Source organism: Choloepus didactylus, chromosome 2 (assembly GCF_015220235.1).
Source record: "Choloepus didactylus isolate mChoDid1 chromosome 2, mChoDid1.pri, whole genome shotgun sequence".
In the NCBI taxonomy this organism is placed as follows: Eukaryota; Metazoa; Chordata; class Mammalia; order Pilosa; family Megalonychidae; genus Choloepus; species Choloepus didactylus.
The window spans coordinates 205,289,708-205,309,822 of NC_051308.1; the positions used below are offsets into that span (position 1 = coordinate 205,289,708).

The 20,115-nt window shown below is 44.0% G+C and overlaps 1 protein-coding gene across 2 annotated transcripts in view; it reads right to left on the reverse strand.

Moving 5' to 3' along the window:
* CFAP57 (cilia and flagella associated protein 57) overlaps positions 1-20,115 on the reverse strand; it is a 142,213-nt gene that overhangs the window by 309 nt on the left and 121,789 nt on the right. Inside the window, exons 23-24 of one of the 2 annotated variants that reach the window (XR_005215401.1) lie at positions 1,417-1,527; positions 93-236 (exon numbers count right to left, since the gene is read on the reverse strand). Coding sequence is in view for 1 of the 2 variants with exons in the window: in XM_037827495.1 (XP_037683423.1) it covers positions 1,417-1,527 (111 nt within the window). In the remaining variant the exon portion in view is untranslated. The remainder of the gene's footprint in view (positions 1-92; positions 237-1,416; positions 1,528-20,115) is intronic. The other variant, XM_037827495.1, reaches the window with a different exon arrangement.

Sequence of the window (20,115 nt, forward strand, 5' to 3'; positions counted from 1 at the left end):
CCAGGAAAACTCCCTCCCCAAGAAGACATTCCCCCACCCCCTCAATACCCCGCTCCCCCCCATCCAGGGAATCCCCTTGCCCAGCCCCTGACCTCTCTGGCTCCTGCTCTCTCAGTTGCCTGTCCCATCCTGGCTGGCCGAGGGAGCTGGTGCCACGGTGGATGATGGGACGGGCAGCCAGAGATAAAGCCTCATTCAGGATAGACTCACATGGCCTCTGCTGTCACCACTGGCTCCTGGGGAGGGCAGTGGGGAGGGAGGTGGTGGTTCATGACTTAACCCTTCCAGAGACTTAACCCTTCCAGAGCCAGCAGCCTGACCCTTGAATCTTTTTAGTGCTGTGTCTCCTTCTTCTCTGTGGGTTAGCACCTGACCCCTAATACCCTCCACTCTCACAACTACAACTGCAGCAACATAGGTTGATGGTTCCTAAATCGCTCTCAATCCTGAATCGCCCTCCTGAACTCCAGACCCATAAATCCGACTGTCATCTCTAATGCAACAGGTCCCAACCCAAGCTGGTCACCTTACCCTCTGAACCTGCTCCCCTTCTTGAGTTCCTCATTGCAGGCATGGCGGCTCCACCCTCCAAGCCACCCAAGCTGGAATCCTGGGAGTCTCATGGGACAATTCCTTCTCTTTCCGTCATATCCAATCCACGCCCTGGGGAGTCCACGTCTAAACAGTCTCCATCCTGCTCCCCACTCCTACCCCCACTGCTCCTGCCTCTTCACCCCCTGGCCCCCCAACTCCTCAACAGTTTCCCATTTCTTCCACTCTTCCTTCATGCCCCGCACCCCATGCCTTCTTCCTCCACCGTTTCTCTGATACGAGGCAAAGGAAAGAGATTTGAACCCAGCCAGTCATCATGAGTCACGGTGGGCTAAAATAAAGTGGATGTGGTCCCTGCCCCCCAGGAGTCCCAGTTTAAAGCAGGTCCTGTTCCCAGTGATGAGGGCTGGGGTGTGGGGTGGTCACCACAGGGCCCTGTGGGAGCCCAGAAGAGGGGCTTGGGGGAGGCTCAGGGAGCCCAATGAGTTCACCCAAGTCTCCTCATCTGAAAAATAAGAGCAATAACATTTATCTTGAGGGGTGGGGTGTGGGGAGGCAAGTCATTTGACATCTTCATTTCAGGATTCCCAGTGAGGACTAGGGCCCTGCATAGATGCTGGGCATACATGTTTTGAATAAATAAGATGTCCCTCCCTCCAAGGGAGGTGGGGGCGAGGCTGTGGGAGGGGCCCCCGGAGTCATTCCCAGGATTCCTCTGGGTTGTAACTTCCCTGGTCTGAAAATGCTCGCACAGGTGTGCTGTGACAGTGAGGCCAGTCTGGGGGGTGGGGCAGAGGTTCTCAGCTGAAGGGCCAGCGGAGAAGGTGGGGGCTGTGGGGACAAGGGAGTCTGCGGGACACTCACCAGAAGCCTGGACATGCTGGATCCGATAGGAACAGGAGAGGGCACGGCGCGATCCCGCTCTGTTTCCGGGCAGACGATTCACCTGCCTACCCGCACGGCACTCGGGTGAGCCTGCGGGGAGGAGGATCAACAGGTGTTTCCCGGGCAGGGCCCGAGCCCATTGGCTGACGTGGCCCTGCGCTTTCTGCTGGGCAGAGACATTCTTGGGAAGGGAGGGGCTTCTGTCACCTATTCTTATGGCTTGAAACACAATTCCCTGACCTGAGCGGCAGGAGGAATGTGGTCTATCTGCCCCAGATCCTGGTCCCGGGCCGACTCCCCTGCCCCGCCCCCACCCAACCCCGGCCTAACCCCCACAGGCAACCCCAGCTTCTAGCCTTAGTCTAGCCCCAAGCCCACCAGTGGCCAATCCCAGCTGCAGTTTTGAACCCTAATCAGAACTCCTAGTTACAACTGCAGACCTAGCCTCTACCTTGCATCCCCGCCCCAACCTTGAACCTCCAATTACAATTTCAACCTCATTTCCAAATCCAACTCCAGCCTTGCCTCCAAATTCCAAACCCAAATCAGGCTCAAAACCTCAGTTCTGACTCCTACCCCCAACTCCCACTCCAAATTCCAGAATAGGCTCTAGACCCCAACTTTACCCCCACTGCTCTTCCTGGATCCAGTCACCCAAGCCCAATTCCAACCCCAAACCCCAAACCTGAACACCAACACCAGCTCACCCCCAAATCCACCTGGAGTATCCCCATCCCTTGGCCTTTTACTCTGGGCTGAAGTCTCCACAAACCCCTTGCTCATTTTCCCTCAGTCAAAGCCTCAAACGCCTGACTGGGAGGCCTGCCCCACAGATCTGGACCCTGCCTGGTGCCTGGCTGGGCCTGAGTACATGGGGGTGGGAAGGCAGGATTTGAGCAAACAGGGACTAAGGGCAAAGACATAGGAGGTGGGAAACAAGAGCTCCCTTGCTTAAAACACTTCCAGGTCCTTCAGAATAAATGTCACGTTCCCTCACAGGGTGTACAAAGCCCCTCGTGGTCTGGCCCCTGCCAACCACACCAGGCCAATCCTTTGCCACTGGCACCCTACCCTCCAGCCAGAATGAATGTCCTTCAGTTTTGCACATGCTCCCTTCTGCTCCACCCTTTTGGTTTTTGAACTCAAGGTTCCCTCTGCCTGGGACGTTTACTATTTCCCTCAACCACAGTCTGGCCAACTTGCATTCTTCATCTGAGAATTCACCTCCTGTAGGAAGTCCCTGCCACCTCCAAACTGGTTTAGGTGCATCTTTGATGCACCCCGATCCCTGTGCTTTCCCCACAACTGTTCTTACTGCCACTTATCTGTCACCCTTCACTGGATGTGTGGTCCCCAGTGGGTACAGGGGCAGTGACTGATGGTTAACAAAACCATTGAGTCTCCAGTGGGCAGCACTGTGCCTGGCATATGGGAGGCAATCAATGAATATCTGTTGAATGATTGAGTGAATGCATGTACTGATAGGTGTGTGGTTTTGAGCAGGTAACATGTGAGATACAGCTAGAAAGAGAAGTTTGGTCAGGTTGTACAAGGCCTTGAATGCCTTGGTGAGGCATCTGGATTGTGTCAGTGTTCTAACCCAGCTTAGCCTTAAGGCCAAAGAACTCATGAGGCACACAAGTGGACATGGGTTTAAGTGGAACTTACTGATAGGAGATGATGGTGTCACGGTTGCCTGCTGGCTGTGGAAAGTGAACTGTGTGTAAAAGAAGTGCCAAAGGGGTGGTGTATAAAGACTTAGGTCCATATGGTGTGACAATGGAGTTTCGGCAGGAGTCTCATGAGATTTGGGTATTAACAGTGATCAGGGGAGGGGAATTTCAAGGCTTTGTTTACAATACCATTCCCCTCCCTGCCCCACCCCCTAGGTTTGATGACACCTGGTCATGTAGGTGTGACTTGCTCTCAAAATGGAGGAGGGGGTGGAGCCCTGGGTTCTCACAGTCAGGGGTCCATGGGTTTTTTTTAAATGCAATTTTACTGAGATAAATTCACATTCCATACAGTCATCCACAGTGTACAATCAGTTGTTCACAGTATCATCATAGAGTTGTGCATTCATCACCACGATCAATTTTTGACCATTTTCATTACTCCAAAAAAAAAATAAAGAATAAAAATAAAAGTAAAAAAGAACACCCAAAACATCCCATATCCCCTTAGCCCCCTTTTATTCATTTACTTTTAGTCCCCATTTTTCTACTTATCTGTCTGTGCACTGGATAAAGGGAGTGGGAGCCACAAAGTTTTCATAAACACATGGTCACACAGTGTAAGCTATATAGTTATACAATCATCTTCAAGAACCAAGGCTACTGGATTGCAGTTGAACAGTTTCAGGTACTTCCTTCTAGCTATTCTAATATACTAAATCTATATAATGCAGAAGAATAACCTCCAGAACAACCTCTTGACTCCATTTGAAATCTCTTAGCCACTGAAACTTCATTAGTTTCATTTCTCTTCCCCTTTTTGGTCCAAGAAGGCTATTTCAATCCTATGATGTCAGGCCCAGGTTCATCCTTGGGAGTCATGTCCCATGTTTTCAGGGATATTTATACCCCTGGGAGTCATGTTCCATGTAAGGGGAGGGCAGCGAGTCCAACTGCTGAGTTGGCTTAGAGAGAGAGGCCACATCGGAGCAACAAAAGAGGTTCTCTGGGGGTGACTCTTAGGCACAATTAGAAGTAGGCTTAGCCTTTCCTTTGCAGTAACAGGCTTCATAAGGGCAAGCCCCTGTGCTGGTTTGGATATATTATGCCCCCCACAAAAATCCATGATCTTTAATCCAGTCTTGTGGGATCTTTTGATTCGGTTGTTTCCGTGGAGATGTGACCCACCCAACTGTGGGTAATACCTTTGATTAGATTATTTCCATGGAGGTGTGGCTCTGCTCATTCAGTGTGGGTCTTGATTAGTTTACTGGAGCCCTATAAAAGCTCATACAGAAGGAGCTCAGTACTACAGCCCAGAGAGACATTTTGGAGATTGCCATTGCAAGCAGACTTTTGTTAGTCCAGAGTTTGCCTGGGAGAAACTAAGAGAATACCTCCAGATGCCTAGAAAGAAATGTCCTGGGAGAAAGCCATTTGAAACCACAACCCTGGAGCAGGCACCAGCCATGTGCCTGTGCCTTCCCAGCTGACAGAGGTTTTCTGGTCACCATCGGTGTTCTTCAGCAAAGGTACCCTATTGTTGATCCCTTTGTTTGGACACTTTCATGGCCTTAGGACTATAACTTTGTAACCAAATAAACCCCCTTTATAAAAGCCAGTCCATTTTTGGTATTTTGCATAGTGGCAGCTTTAGCAAACCGGAACAGCCCCCATGGGGGGTTCTGAAGTATTAACAGGGACATGCTCAGAGCTCTGCTTCTAACAGGTGAATCTGGCATCACACACCACACATCCCCTGGATTGGCAAAGGGCAGCTGGTAGGAGGCAATTATAGGCTGTCCCCCATCTCCTGCACTGAGCTCTTTGTATTGCCTCTTGCTCTCTCCTTCCAGTGTGTATGAAATAGACAGGAAAAATAAAATCAAATTTATCTTTCTCTAATCAACCCACAAAATAGTTGGACTTGACCTTCCTGTCTTCTCGTTGCTTTGTTCTGTGGAGATGATTTGGGGGCCCAATTATAACTCTAGTTCAGTGCTGTCCAGTAGAAATATAATGTGAACCACAGAAACAATTTAAAATTTTCTGATAGTCACATTTAAAAAGTGGAAAGAAATAGGTGAAATTAATACATTAAAATTAATATATTTCATTTAACTCCCAAATACTATCACTGAAGTATACACATTATTGAAGAGATACTTTACAGTCTTTTACTTTGTATGGTCTTGGAAATTCAGGGTGTCTTTAACACACACAGTGCACTGAAGTTCAGACTGGCTACATTTCAAATGTTCCAAGTGGCTGGTGGCTCCCATATTGGACAACACAGCTCTAGATGGTCTTTCCACTCAAGCAAAGGTTAGGGCAGCTGGACTGCTGCGGAGCAGGCTGGAATCTGGGGGACAGTGGCGTGAGGTTGCCCGTGTTCATCCTGCCATGCTGGCAAGGCATTCCGAGTGTCACCTGCCCTCAGAGGGGTGGGGGAGCAGGGCGCCTGGCTGGGCCCGTGGCTGCAGACTCCACTTGCACATGCCTGATGCTTATTTACCCTCCTGGTTCCAAGGAGGGGCGAATCCCACCCAGAGCCACAGTCCAGCTGTCTTGGGCAGCCTTTCCTCTTCTCTTGGGGGTTTGAAGGGAAATTTTTGGGTGGGGGAAAACAAAATCTGAAAGCTTACTCATTTTAAATTTTGCCAGTCTTTGTTCTAGTTCTGGGTCTTATCAGGCAGCTTGGAGTTAAAGTAGAAAGGCAGGCTCCTCCCAGGGCTGCTGAACTCTGTCCCCAAAGCAGAGGCTCTCAGGGGCAGCTCAAATGGGCAGTGAAGGTCAGGAGGAGGATGTAGCAGTGGACAGAGTGACAGGTCTGGATGCTAACTGCCCGCAGATCCACTGGAAGGTGGTGGGTGTGTGTGGGGAATGGGAGTGTTGAGTGGCAGACCGACTACTCTCAACCCAGCAGCTGGGATGATCCTGCTACAGGTAGAGCAGGTAATGCCACTGCTCTGTTCCAGTCGTGCCAGGGGCCCGCCTCCCTCAGACACACTGCAAAGTCCTTACGTGATCCCCAAGGCCCTCTCTGACTTCATTTCCTGCCTCTCCTTCTTCCTCGCTAGCTCTTTCTTCAGAGCCTTCGCTGGCTGTTCCCACCGCCTGGAATGCTTTACTCCCAGATATACAGATGGCTTCTTTGCTCACTTTCCTTCAGAGCATTCTCAAATGTCCCTTCTCAGTGAGGCCTTCCTGGTCACAACACTTCCCCTCCCCAAAACTTCCTATTCCCTTGCTTCTTTTATTCCCCCTCCTTCTTTTATTTCCTTTATTCCCATATGTTTCTCCGTAGCACTTACCACTGTATAATGTGCTATATATTTTTCTTACCTATCTGGAATATTGGCTGTCCACCTCTTTGGAATCTAAGCGTCACAAAGGAAGGGATTTGTGTCTGTCCATTGTTATATCCCCAGCTCCTAGAATACGTGTGGTATATAGTAGATGCTCAATAAATGTTCATTGATTGAATGGATAGTGAAGAGTACACTGGTTTGGGAGCTAGATTGACCTTGAAAGTTCATGTTCCAGCTCTAGCTGTGTGACTTTAGAGAAACTGCCTAGGCTTTCTGTGTCTCAGTCTCCTCATTTGTAAAATGGGGATGACAGTATATATAGTAATTGTTTCATTCAGCAAACATTCACTGTATTCCTTCTGGACCAGCTACAGTGCTTGGTGCTAAAAATACAGTGGTGTGCAGAAGTTCCATTCCTGCTCCTGAAGGGCAGTCTAGGGGAAAAACGGACATAAAGCACTGTGCAACAGTAGGTCTTAGGTGGCTCCAGTACCCCTTCCCACCTCTGGATGCTCAGTGAATGATAGTTACCTGAGATAGACATCTTTTAGAGTATCTTCCCCACGCACAATGACTACTTTTGTTGCCTCCTCACTCCAGGGATAAGCCCCAGCCACCAGGATTATATTTCGTGGCCCACTCCTAATAGCTATAGATGATTGGATAAAGGCGAGCCTCAGACACAAGCTAGGCCAAAAATATTTTCTCTTGACAATTCAATATTGGACTAGAGCTTCATTTCAGCCTGGAAGCTAAGATACCCTCTGTTAGCTGAACTGGCAGTGGGTAGTTGATCTTTGGAGAGGGGCAAGGACAAGAGAGGATCAGGAGGGAAGGGCAGCAGAACTCAGGCTCTCTTTTGAGTCCTTCTTGAGGCCTGATTGCCTTCTGCCTGAGAGTCCATGAAATGCCCCAAGAGCTGATAATAAACTCCCCCTTTCTGCTTAAACTGGCTGGAGTTGATTGCGATTCCTTGCAGCCATAGCTGGAAAGATGGGCACCCATAGCTCCTCTGCTCAGAGCCAGAATCTTATTGTCCCTATTTTAATATGTTTCTTCACACCTTCTGGCACATACTAGGTGTTTTGTTAGTAGTCCACATTTGCTGCCCCTGCTAAATCCTACCACATAACACATAGTAGATGAGCAGTAAATACAACTTCTTTTACATTACCTATCGTAGTAGGAGATAAGTAATGCTAGTTCCCTCTTGCATCCTGGCACATAGCAGATTTACAAGGAATTAAATCAGCTTACCTTGGGGGAGTAAGACTGCATCTCAGAAACGTTTGAAATGATGGTTTAGGGGAGCTCACCCAACAGAGCTCAGGGGGGATGAACCATATTCCTACCCTTGAGATGCCTTCTCTCTTACATCTCACTCCAAATCCAGAACACTGATTGCAAGAGGGTCCTATCTGGGTACACAGATATAACCAGACCCATCAGAGCCCCTAAAAGACCTTCTGGGAACACTGTAAGGAGCAGTGGAGAGATAGATTCGATGCCAGAAACTCTGTGGGTCAGGGTCTTTGGTGCTGGGAGAATGGGCTGGCAGGGGAGAGTCAGTTGGGCAGCTCATACTGTCCGGCCACAGCTGATGTCAAGACTCTGGAAGAAGGTGATGGTACCCAACAGATGTCTGGGGCCCAGAGAGAGGAATCTAGTGGCCCTTACAACAGGGTGGCATTGCAGCCCCCAAAGGCACCCAGCTGTCACAGCAGAACTGAATGATTCCCCAGAGCTCAATGATGGGCTGCAACTAGAAGAGTGAGAGCAGAGCCCATGTTCCAATGCCCAGCTACTTGGGTGACCTGCGGGGTCCCTAAAGCAGAGCATGCCAGGTTGCTGCAGGAGGAGGTGATTGCCAGGCCCACTCCATCAGTGCTGGGTCAACTGTCTGAAGAGACCCCGTGAAGGAGGAGGTGGCACCTGTGGGGTGAGTGGCTCCAGCCTCCTCAAGGAGTCAGGGTAGGTAAAGTGAAGGCAGTTATCAGAGGCAACAACCAGAGAACCAATGTCCCCATCAGGTTGAAGTAAGAACATAGAAGGCAGAACATGGAGAAGTAAACAAGATCACACGTCTCGTCCCAGTTTCACTGGCAAGAAGCTGTGCTCACCCTTGTGCAGCTAGGAAAACATCCTGCTAACCTGCTGGCCAAGGTGCCAGATTGTGCCGGGTGGGACTCTCCCTTGACCTGGACTTCCTCCTCATCCTCCTTACCAGCTGGACAGCAGCCAGTCACTGGTTTAGGTTAGCTTAGCTTGGTAGTTTTCAGCTCCTTTTACTTCTTCCGGTTCCGACTCACCAGGGTTTGCACTCCCATCACCTCCACCGTGTGGTGCATGGTGTGGTGTTCTGTTTGGGCACCTCGACGGCGAGGTGCATAAGAGCATGGGCTCTGGAGTCCACTGGATGTGGACTGCAACCCTGGACCTTCCTAGGTGACCATGTACAAGTTGCTTCACTCCTCTGTGGTTTTGACTTCCTCATCTGTAAACTGAGAGCCATGTTGTAGCTGAAAGGTGATACTGTGACTCTAAAGTATTTTTAAGTTGAAAAATCTGTCTTTTGGAAGTTGCTGTATTTTAGCCACAGTGCCTTTCTTTTTGGTCTTTAGCAGAGCCTGAGTTTTCTCTTGACTTGGGGCCTTTGCACTTTCCTTCTTCCTGGGTCATCACCACGGCCATCATCTCGGTCCAAGCCCCTCTCCTCTCACATCTGGACAGCTACAATATCCTCCTAACTGGTCTCCCTGCCTCCACTATTGGGTCCCCCAATTCTACACACAGATTCCAGAGTGAACTTTAAAAACCAACATACAGTTCCACTCCTAGGTATTTACACAAAAGAGCTGAAAGCAGGAACTCAAACAGATTTTTGTACATGAATGTCCATAGCAGTATTATTCATAATAGCCAAAAAAGTAGAAACAACCCAAGTGTTCACAGACAGATGAATGGATAATAAAAATGTTATAATGTTATATATACATACAATGACATATTATTCAGCTGAAAAAGGAATGAAGCTCTGATACATGCTACAACATGGATGAATCTTGAAAGCATTATGTTGAGTGAAATAAGCTAGACACAAAAGGACAAATATTGTATGACGCCACTTACATGAAACATATAGAATAAACAAATTCATAGAGATGGAAAGAAGACTACAGGATAACAGGAGCCACGGGAAATGGAAGAATGGAGAATTATAGCTTAATACGTACAACGGTTCTGTTTGGGGTGATGAAAGAGTCTTGGTAATGGATGGTGATGATGGTAGCACATTATGAATGTAATTAATGCTACCAAATTGTATATTTATAAATGGTTAAAGTGGCAAATTTTATATTATATATGTTACCACAATAAAATAAAAAGCAAAAAAAGTCAGATCTAGCCTTTGCCCTCAAGAAACTGGGAGCCTAGTAGGAGAGACAGACATTAAACAAATATACATCTAAAATTTATAGAGATGGTTATGAAGGAAAACAATTCATTGGAAGTAATTTAGAGGGGGGTGGGGGTGTCAGGAGCAGTCTTTCTTAGTTAGGCTGATGTCTGAAGGATAAATAAGAGTTCCTAAGTGAGATGTGGGGAAAGAGCATCTCAGGTGGAGAGCAGTGTGTGGGAAGACTCAGGCAGGAGAGAGCTTGACCTTTTCTAGGTAAGTGTGGCAGAGCTTGGAAAGCCATGGGAGGGGACTCACAGTAGCTTAGCACTGACTTCAGGACAGTCCCATATCTTGGTCTGACCCAACCTCCTGTTTAGTCCATTTCTTCTGCAAAGGTTAAGCCAAGATCCTAGTTTGGAATGTAGACGTTTGTGTTGTCCCCTGAAGAGCTCATTTACCAGGCATGATAATGTAATTATCACTGTCTTCTTTGTAGCTTCTTTGAGTCTCACAGAGACTGCCCAGATTTTTTCCTACATTTTTTCTGGGTCTGGTTGTGCAGTAGAGGAGGGGACATGCTGATGTGAAGGAGATAAGCTGACCACCGCTGCTACAAGACATAGGCTTGGGGTGTGGAAGAAGTTACTGATGAGAGTCCTGTGTAGAAACTGAGGAGCGCTTTTGTTTAAGCCTTCTGTTATCCCCAGCCTTCAGAAGCACAGCTAAGTTTCAGCTCTCCTGGGAAGAGTTAACTGGAGGATCAACCAAGATGGCATTTAAGACACTCCAGAGTGCTGTTGCCCACAGAATCTTTGAATAAAAAACAAAAACTGGCAAGGCCCATCCTCCTCAAAACTCCGGAAAACAGTGAAAGGGTTGCAGTAACTGGGCAAGTGACAATCAAGAAGACGTAGCTTTAAAAAATGGTAGAATTTCGTGGTGCCCTTGCTGGCCCCTCCCCCGACTCCTCCCTGGCATGGTGTGGAGCTGGCCTGTGCTCTTATTGTGGGCCCATGGCACGGTTTGGGAAGAAGCAGAGTAAACCCTAGGTTCATATGGGGGTACCTGTGTATTGGTGCCAATTTATCAGGTGGCAGCTTGAAAGACTGAATCAGGAAACTCATCTCTGGCTCACCCTCCCAGAACTTACCCTGCAGGCAGAAGCAGTTTGCAAACACCTAAAGCAGTGTAGGAAACAATTAACTCAAAACATCCTGGGGCAAAGGATTATGAGCTTTAAGTCATACAACAGAGCATCTGGGAGGGGGAAAAGTCAATTTCATGGATTTCAAGGGGCATTAGAATTCTTGTAAATAAGGGAATTCCTAAGGTTAGGAGCAAGTGCCAGCACAGGACAAGACACGGGTTCAGAAAAGATGGAGAGGACCCTGCACTTCACATTCATCTCGAGGTGATCTTGATGGGAGGGTTAAATTCTGAAGGAGAGTTCCTGCCAATGCAGAGCCAATTTGCAAAGATTGTGAAAGATGTGTTTTCTGTTTATTGCTAGTGATGTATAGAAATGCAATAGATCTTTTTCTTCTTTTTTAAAAAATTTTTATTAGAGAAGTTGTGGGTTTACAGAACAATCAAGAATAACTTACAGGATTCCCATACACCATCCCACCACCACCACCTTGTGAGGAACATTTGTCAGTTGATGATAGCACTTTTTAATTATTGTGCTATTAATTAAAGTCCATGGTTTAACTTAGGGTTCACTGTTTGTGTACTGTAGGTCCATGGATTTTAATTCTGGATTTAAACTGTATTCTGTTACTGGTTTGAATCTATTATGTACCCCAGGAAAGCCATGTTCTTTTAATCCAATCTTGTGGGGGCAGGCTTATTGTGGGTGGGATCTTTTGATTAGGTTTCCATGGGGATGTGACTCACCCAGTTATAGGTGGAGCCTTTGGATTAGATTATTTCCATGGAGATGTGACACCTCTCCCCCCATGCAAGGTGGGTCTTAATTAGTTTACTGGAGTCCTTAAGAGAGCTCAGGGAGAGAGAGAGGGACCCCAGAGCTGACACAGACCCAGACACTTAGACACTTAAGAGAGAAAATGCCCAGAGACATTTTGGAGACAGGTGTTGAAACCAGAACCAGGAAAGAAGCCAAGAGATGAAATCCAGAATTTGCCCTGGAGAAGCTAAGAGAGGACCCTCAGATGCTTAGAGAGAAATGCCCTGGGAGAAACAAGCAAGGATGCTCAGGAGCTGAGAGAGAAAAGCTAAGGCAGAAGCACAGAGAAAGCAATGGAAACCAGAAGCTAACCCTGGGAGAGGGCCAGCAGACTCTGGCCATGTGCCTTCCCATGTGACAGAGGAACCCCAACTGCCATCAGCCTTTCTTCAGAGAAGTTATGGTACTACTAATGCCTTAATTGGGACATTTTCACGGCCTTAGAACTGTAAATTTGCGAACTAATAAACCCCTGTTCTGGTGTGCTCATGCTATCATTATGCAAACTACCAGTAATGAATTGGCTTTTACAAAGGGAGTTTATTTGGTTACAAATTTACAATCCCAAGACCACAAAAGTGTCCAAACTAAGGCATCAAGATGATACCGTCATTGAAGAGCAGCTGATGGCATCTGGAACACCTCCATCAGCTGGGAAGTCACGTGGCTGGCACTTGCTGTTCTTTTGCTCCCGGGTTGCATTTCAAAATGGCTTTCTTCAAAATGTCTCTGGGTTTCTGTTAGCTTAGCATCTCCAAGCATCCTTCTGTCCACATCTTCAAGCATCTCTAGGTGCCAACTCCCAAGTGTCTCTCCAAAAGTCTCTCTCAGCTGCCTCGGGGTGTTTTGTCCTCTCTTAGTTTCTTCAGAGCAAACTCTGGGCTGGCTAGCATCTCAAAAGCATCTCCAAATGTCTCCAAGCATCTGCTTTCAACGGCAGTCTCCAACATGTCTCTCTCAGTGCAGCACTGCACTCCTTCTGTCTGTGAGCGCTTATAGGACTCCAGTGATTTAATTAAGACCCACACTGAATGGGTGGGGTAACACCTCCATGGAAATAATCTAATCAAAGTATTACCCACTGTTGGGTGAGTCACATCCCCATGGAAACACTCAATCAAAAGTTTCCAACCAAAAAAATGGGGTTAAAAGATCATGGCTCTTCTTGGAGGACATAATATATCCAAACTGGCACAACCCCCACTGTAAAAGCCAATCCATTTCTGGTATTTTGCATTTTGGCAGCTTTAGCAAACCAAAATAGTTATTATATATAGAATCTAACATTTCCCCTTTTAATCATATTCAGATATATATTTCAAAGCTGTTAATTGCATTCTCAATGTATGCTACTGTGCCATTTTGATGTATTATGCCCCTCAAAACGCCATTATCTTTGATGTAATCTTGTGTGGGCAGACATATCAGTGTTGATTAGATTGTAATTCTTTGAATGTTTCCATGGAGATGGGACCCACCCAACTGAATGTGATGACTCTAATTGGATAATTTCCATGGAGGTGTGACCCCACCCCTTCAGGGTGGGTCTGAGTTAAATTACTGGAGCACAATATAAGCTCAGACAGAAGGAGCAAGCTTGCTACAGCCAAGAGGGACACTTTGAAGAATGCACAGAAGCTGAGAGAGTAGCTGCAGATGAAAGTCACTGAAGATCTGTTGAAAGCAGATTTTGTGCCAGAGAAGCTAAGAAAGGACAAATGCTCAAGAGGAACTGAGAGTGACATTTTTGAGGAATTGCATCCTAGAGAAGAATGTCCTGGGAAAAAGCCATTTTGAACCCAGAACTTTGGAGCAGACACCAGCCACGTGCCTTCCCAGCTAACAGAGGTTTTCCAGATGCCATTGGCCATCCTCCAGTGAAGGTACCCGATTGCTGATGTGTTACCTTGGACACTTTATGGCCTTAAGACTATAACTGTGTAACCAAATAAACCCCCTTTATAAAAGCCGATCCATCTCTGGTGTTTTGCGTTCTGGCAGCATTAGCAAACTAGAACAGCTACCATCACCACCATCCATTACCTAAACATCTATCATTCCAAATAGGAACCCTGTACATTTTAAGCCTTAACTTCCCATTCCCTATCCACACTCCATCCCCTGGTGTTCCGGTTTGCTAATGCTGCCAGACTGCAAAACACCAGAAATGGATTGGCTCTTATAAAGGAGGTTTATTTAGTTACCCAGTTACAGTCTTAAGGCCATAAAGTGTCCAAGGTAATGCATCAACAATCAGGTACCTTCACTGGAGGATGGCCAATGGCATCTGGAAAACCTCTGTTAGCTGGGAAGGCACGTGGCTGGTGTCTGCTCCAAAGTTCTGGGTTCAAAATGGCTTTTTCCCAGGACATTCTTCTCTAGGCCGCAGCCCCTCTTCAAAATGACACTCTCAGTTGCTCTTGGGGCATTTGTCTGCTTTCAACGGCTGTCTCCAAATTGTCTTTGTAAGCTGAAGCTCCTCTCTCAGCTCCCATGCATTCTTCAAAGTGTCCCTCTTGGCTGTAGCAAGGTTTCTCCTTCTGTCTGAGCTTATATAGTGCTCCAGTAAACTAATCAAGGCCCATGCTGAATGGGTGGGGCCACACCTCCATGGAAATTATCCAATGAAAGATCTCACCCACAGTTGAGTGATCACATTGCCACGGAAACATCCAATCAAAAGTCTCCTCTCTAACCCATCAACACCAATACATTTCCTGCCCATACAAGACTGCATCGAAGATAATGGTGTTTTGGGGGACATAATCCATTCAAACTGGCACACTTGGTAACCTATATTCTAGGTTCTGACTTTCTGGGTTTATTCTAATTGTTTCAAATCAGCGAGATCATAGAATATCTGTCCTTTTGTGTCTGGTTTATTTCACTCAACATAATGTCTTCAAGGTTCATCCATGTTGTTGCATGCATCAGGACTTCATTCCTTTTTACAGCTGAATAATATTCCATTGTATGTATATACCATATTTTATTTATCCATTCATTAGTTGATGGACATTTGGGTTGCCTCCATCCTTTGGCAATTGTGAATAATGCTGCCATGAACACCAGTGTGCAAATATACGTTCCAGTCCCTGCTTTCAATTCTTTTAGGTATATACTTAGTAGTGGGACATCTGGGCCATATGTTAGTTCTATACCTTGCTTTCTGAGGAACTGCCAAGCTGTCTTCCATAGTGGCAGTACCATTTTACATTGCCACCAGCAATGAATGAGTGTTCCTATTTTTCTGCATCCTCCCCAACTCTTATTTTCCATTTTTTTTTAAATGGCAGCCATTCTAATGGGTATAAAATGGTATCTCATTATGTGTTGATTTGCATTTTCCTATGGCTAATGATGAGCATCCTTCCATATGCTTTCTGGCCACTTGTATATCTTCTTTGGAAAGATGTCTATTCAAGTATTTTGACCATTTAAAAAAATTCAGTTTTCTTGAGATATTTTCACTTGCCATACGATCATCACAGTGTATAATCAATTGTTCACAATACCATCATACAGTTGTGCATTCATCACCACAATCAATTTTTGAACATTTTCTTTACTTCAAAAAAATAAAAATAAGAATAATAAAAGTAAAAAAGAACACCTAAAGCATTCCATCCCCCCCATTCCACCCTATTTTTCATTTAATTTTTGTCCCCATTTTTCTACTCATCTGGATAAAGGGAGTGTGGGGCACAAAGTTTTCACAATCACACAGTCACACCATGTGCATTGGTTTGGCTATATTATGTCCCCCAGAAAAAGCCATGTTCTTTGATGTAATCTTGTGGGAGCAGACGTATTAGTGTTGATTCAGTTGGAACCTTTGGATTAGGTTGCTTACTGATTTCTGATTAGATAATTTCCATGGGGGTGCAGCCCTGCCCATTCGGCGTGGGCCTTGATTAGTTCATGAGAGCCCTATATAAGAGATCAGACAGAAGGAGCTCCTAGCTAGCTGCAGCTAAGAGACACATTTTGAAGATGGCCAATGGAAGTGACACTGACATTTTGGAGAAAGCCATTTTGAAACCAGAACTCTGGCACAGACACCAGCCTTGTGCCTTCCCAGCTAACAGAGGTTTTCTGGAAGCCATTGGTCATCCTTCAGTGAAGGTACCTGATTGTTGATGCCTTACCTTGGACACTTTATGGCCTTAAGACTGTAATTGTGTAACCAAATAAACCTCCTTTATAAAAGCCAATCCATTTCTGATATTTTGCTTAAGGGTAGCATTAGCAAACCGCAACATCATGTAAACTACATAGTTACACAATCATCATCAAGAATCAAGGCTACTGGGTTGCAGTTCGACAGTTTTAGGTATTTCCTTCTAGCAATTCCAATACACTAAAAACTAAAAAGGGATATCTACACAGTGCATAAGAATGCCCTCCAGAGTGACCTCTTGACTCCATTTGAAATCTCTCAGCCACTGAAACTTGATTTTATTTCATTTCTCTTTCTGCTTTTGGCCAAGAAGATTTTCTCAATCCCACAATGCCTGGTCCAGGCTCATCCCCAGGAGTCATGTACCACGTTGCCAGGGAGATTTACACTCCTGGAAGTCGTGTCCCACATGGTGGGGGGGGGGGGAAGGCAGTGAGTTTACCTGCTGAGTGGGCTTAGAGAGACTACATCTGAGTAACAAAGTGGTTCTCTGGCGGAGACTCTTTGGCACAACTATAAGTAGGCTTAGCCTCCTCTTTGTAGTAACAAGATTCGTAAGAGCAAGCCCCAAGATCCAAGGCTCAGCCTACTAAATTGGTAGTCCCCAATGTTTGTGAGAACATCAGTAACAACCCAGGTGGGAAAAATGGAAAAAATTCCATTTATAATAGCAACTAAAAGAATCAAATATCTAGGAATTAATCTAACCAAGGATATAAAAAACTGCCTTTTCCCCCAGTTCCTCAGGTTGCCCATTTTAAAATTGGGTTGTTTATCTTTTTGTTAAGTTGAAGAATTTCTTTATCTATTCTGGATATTAAACTGTTAATGGGTATATGGTTTCCAAATATTTTCTCCCGTTGTTTAGGTTGTTTTACTTTCATGATAAAGTCCTTTGAGGCATAATGGTTGTTAATTTTGATGAGGTCCTATTTATCTGTTTTTTCTTTTGTTGCTTGAACTTTGGGTATAAAGTCTAAAACACCTTGCCCAACACAAGATCCTGAAGATGCTTCCCTACATTTTCTTCTAGGAGTTTGATAGTTCTAGCTCTAGTATTTAGGTCTTTGATCCATTATGAGTTGATTTTTGAATATGGTTTGAGGTAGGGTCCTACATTTTTTTTCTGGCCAATGAAGATTGAGTTTTCCAAGCACCATCTGTTGAAGACAATTGAGTGGTTTTTGCCTCCTTGTCAAAAATTAGTTGGCAAAATGTGAGGATTGATTTCAGAGCTCTTAATTTGATTCCATGTTCTATATGTCTGTCCTTGTGCCAGTACTAAGCTCTTTTGATTTCTGTGGCTTTAAGATCAGAAAGTGTGAATTCTCCAACTTCAGTCTTCTTTTTTCAAGATGTTTTTGACTATTTGGGGCCCCTTACCCTTCTATATAAATTTTTTGATTGACTTCCCATTTCTGCAAAGAAGGTTGTTGGAATTTTGATTGGGATTGCATTGAATCTATAAATTGCTTTGGGTAGTATTGACAACTTAGCGATATTTAGTCTTTCAATCTATGAATGTCCTTCCATTTATTTATGTCTTCTTTGATTTCTTTTAGCAATATTTTGTAGTTTTCTGTGTACAATTCCCTTATATCCTTGGTTAGATTAATTCCTAGATATTTGATTCTTTTAGTTGCTATTGTAAATGGAATTTTTTTCTTGATTTCTTCTGATTGTTCATTGCTTGTGTATAGAAAAATGCTGATTTTTGGGTGTTGATCCTGTACCCTGCCACTTTACTGAATTGATTTCTTTGCTCTGGTAGCCTTGTTGAGGATTTGCTAAGATTTTCTGTATATAGGATCATATGATCTGCAAATAGGGAAAGTTTCACTTCTTCCTTTACAACCTGGATGCCTTTTATTTCTTTCTCTTGCCTAATTGCTCTGGCAAGAACTTCCAGTACAATGTTGAATAACAGTGGTGACAGTGGACATCCTTGTCTTTTTTCCTGATTTTAGAGGGAAAGCTTTCAATCTTTCAACATTACACAGGATGTTAGCTGTGGGCTTTTCATATATGCTCTTTATCATGTTGAAGAAGTTTCCTTCTATGCCTAATTTTCTAAGTGTTTTTATCATGAAGTGGTGCCGGATTTTGTTAAATGTCTTTTCTGCATCAACTGAGATGAATGCGTGTTTTTTTTCCCTTCATTCTGTTAATGTGTATTACATTTAATTGAGCCAACCTTGCATACCAGGGACTTTGATATCTCTTACCCCAGAGCTGTCCAAGGCTTTTTGAGCTCTGCCAGCATTCTTTATACTCTGTTTATTGCAAATAGTATATTTATACTGGTTAATTGTGGAGGTTTCTTTCTTCCCTACTCAATTTTCAGCAATTCAACATTAGAGAGTATATTATTCTACTTGGGATCACAATATATATAGCTTCAAACATATTGGTTGTAATTTATCGTACCTGAGTAAAAATTACAAACTTCAAAAACATTAAAACAGCAAATGCTGTGTCACATTCTATTAATCCACTTATCTATCTAATCTAGCTTTACATTCCCTGTTAAAGAAAAGATTTAAAGTGACCCTGAAATACATGCAATGAAAGCTAAAAACAATATTAAACAAAAACAGATATGAAAAAGTAGGGGTGAGAGGAAGGAGCCAGGAGTAAACCAAGTGAAATGAATGTTATAATGTCCCGAAATTTTTAAAGAGATGGGCTCCAAATTAAGCCTCAAGAAAAATGTGAAAAAATAGTTCTAAAAATGTCACAAAAACCACTTGGCCATGCTGTGTAGCCACAAAATGGTCTGTGCTATGATTTCTTTACCAAAAGCCAATAAACAGGAAATATTAATTTCTGAAGACAAATCACAGCAATAATCATGAATTATGCAAAGGTATTTAGGGCTTGTCAATGTTGGAGCAACATATATGTTTGTCCCCTGTTTGCATTAGCACTTATGATTTTGGAACAAAGCTCTCTGGGAGCCAGGAGATAGGTATGTTGCCCATAAGGTAAATGCAATGAGAGAATTCAGTGCAAATTTTTCTCATTCCTAGAATTGTTATATAGGGAAGAAATTTATTTGGAAGCCTTTTCAAAGAGGAGAGTGAGATAAGAACAAATAGCTGAATTTTTTTCATTTGCATGCACTTTAATTTTATGCCAAGTATTCACATTCATCACAAAATAAAGTTACCTCTTGTAACACAAATGCCTTCTCTATAGCTCACACCCACTATATCACATTAGATTAGTGTGTTACACTGAAACATTTGATCAAAGCATTAGCTTTGTTACACCAGATAATATCATTTATTCCTCTTATTCCTTTATAAATATAAGACTAAAATAAGATTTTCTACCTCTTACCATCTATCTACTACGGCAAAGAGAGGGATCTCGGGCCCACAGATCAACGAGAAAATTCTAAAATAAGCAGGATGAAAAGCTGGTTTCTGACTTGCTGAAAAAGGTTACATGAAAAGACCCTTAGCAAACACTACCCATTCTTCTTTTCTAACACATTACATTTTCTTACCAAAAGAGTATTTCATTGTCTGCATTGGGTTTGAAATAGGAATATTTGGTCAATTAAATATTTCAAATATACTGCCTATCAAATCAAGGAAGGAGCAGGATAATCAAGGAGTGTAATTTTGAATGTCCATTAGTGTGGAGGAATAAAAGAAAACGGCGTATTTCAGTTTCTACTGGGGAGTTTTCTTTTTACCTTTTTTAAGATAAAACTTTCACAGAAAAATACAATTGATAATCGCCTTTAACCTTAAATTCATTTAGAAAATGCTGTAAATTATCTTTGTTGTTAGATCATCTTTTGAAAAACTCTATGCTCTACATAGAATAGGAACCGAGATAGTGTGGTATGAATTATTTTTAAATAAAAAGTCTTTAATTTCTCTCATTTTCAGGCTGGATGGACTTGTGTGTCCATTTTAATTTTTTAAAAAATGTAGCAGCATGTGATTTATATTTTTACCAATTCAGCAAAGCTCATTAGAAGGCAATATTAGAAAGTTCCTCAAAAGTACATTTCATAGGCAAACAGGCAACAAGGAGAATGAGTTCTGATGCTTTTAAAATGCTTTATTGTTCTAAGTGAGGTTACAACAATCTTATTTGATTTCCTGAAAATATTCTAAGTTCACTATGTT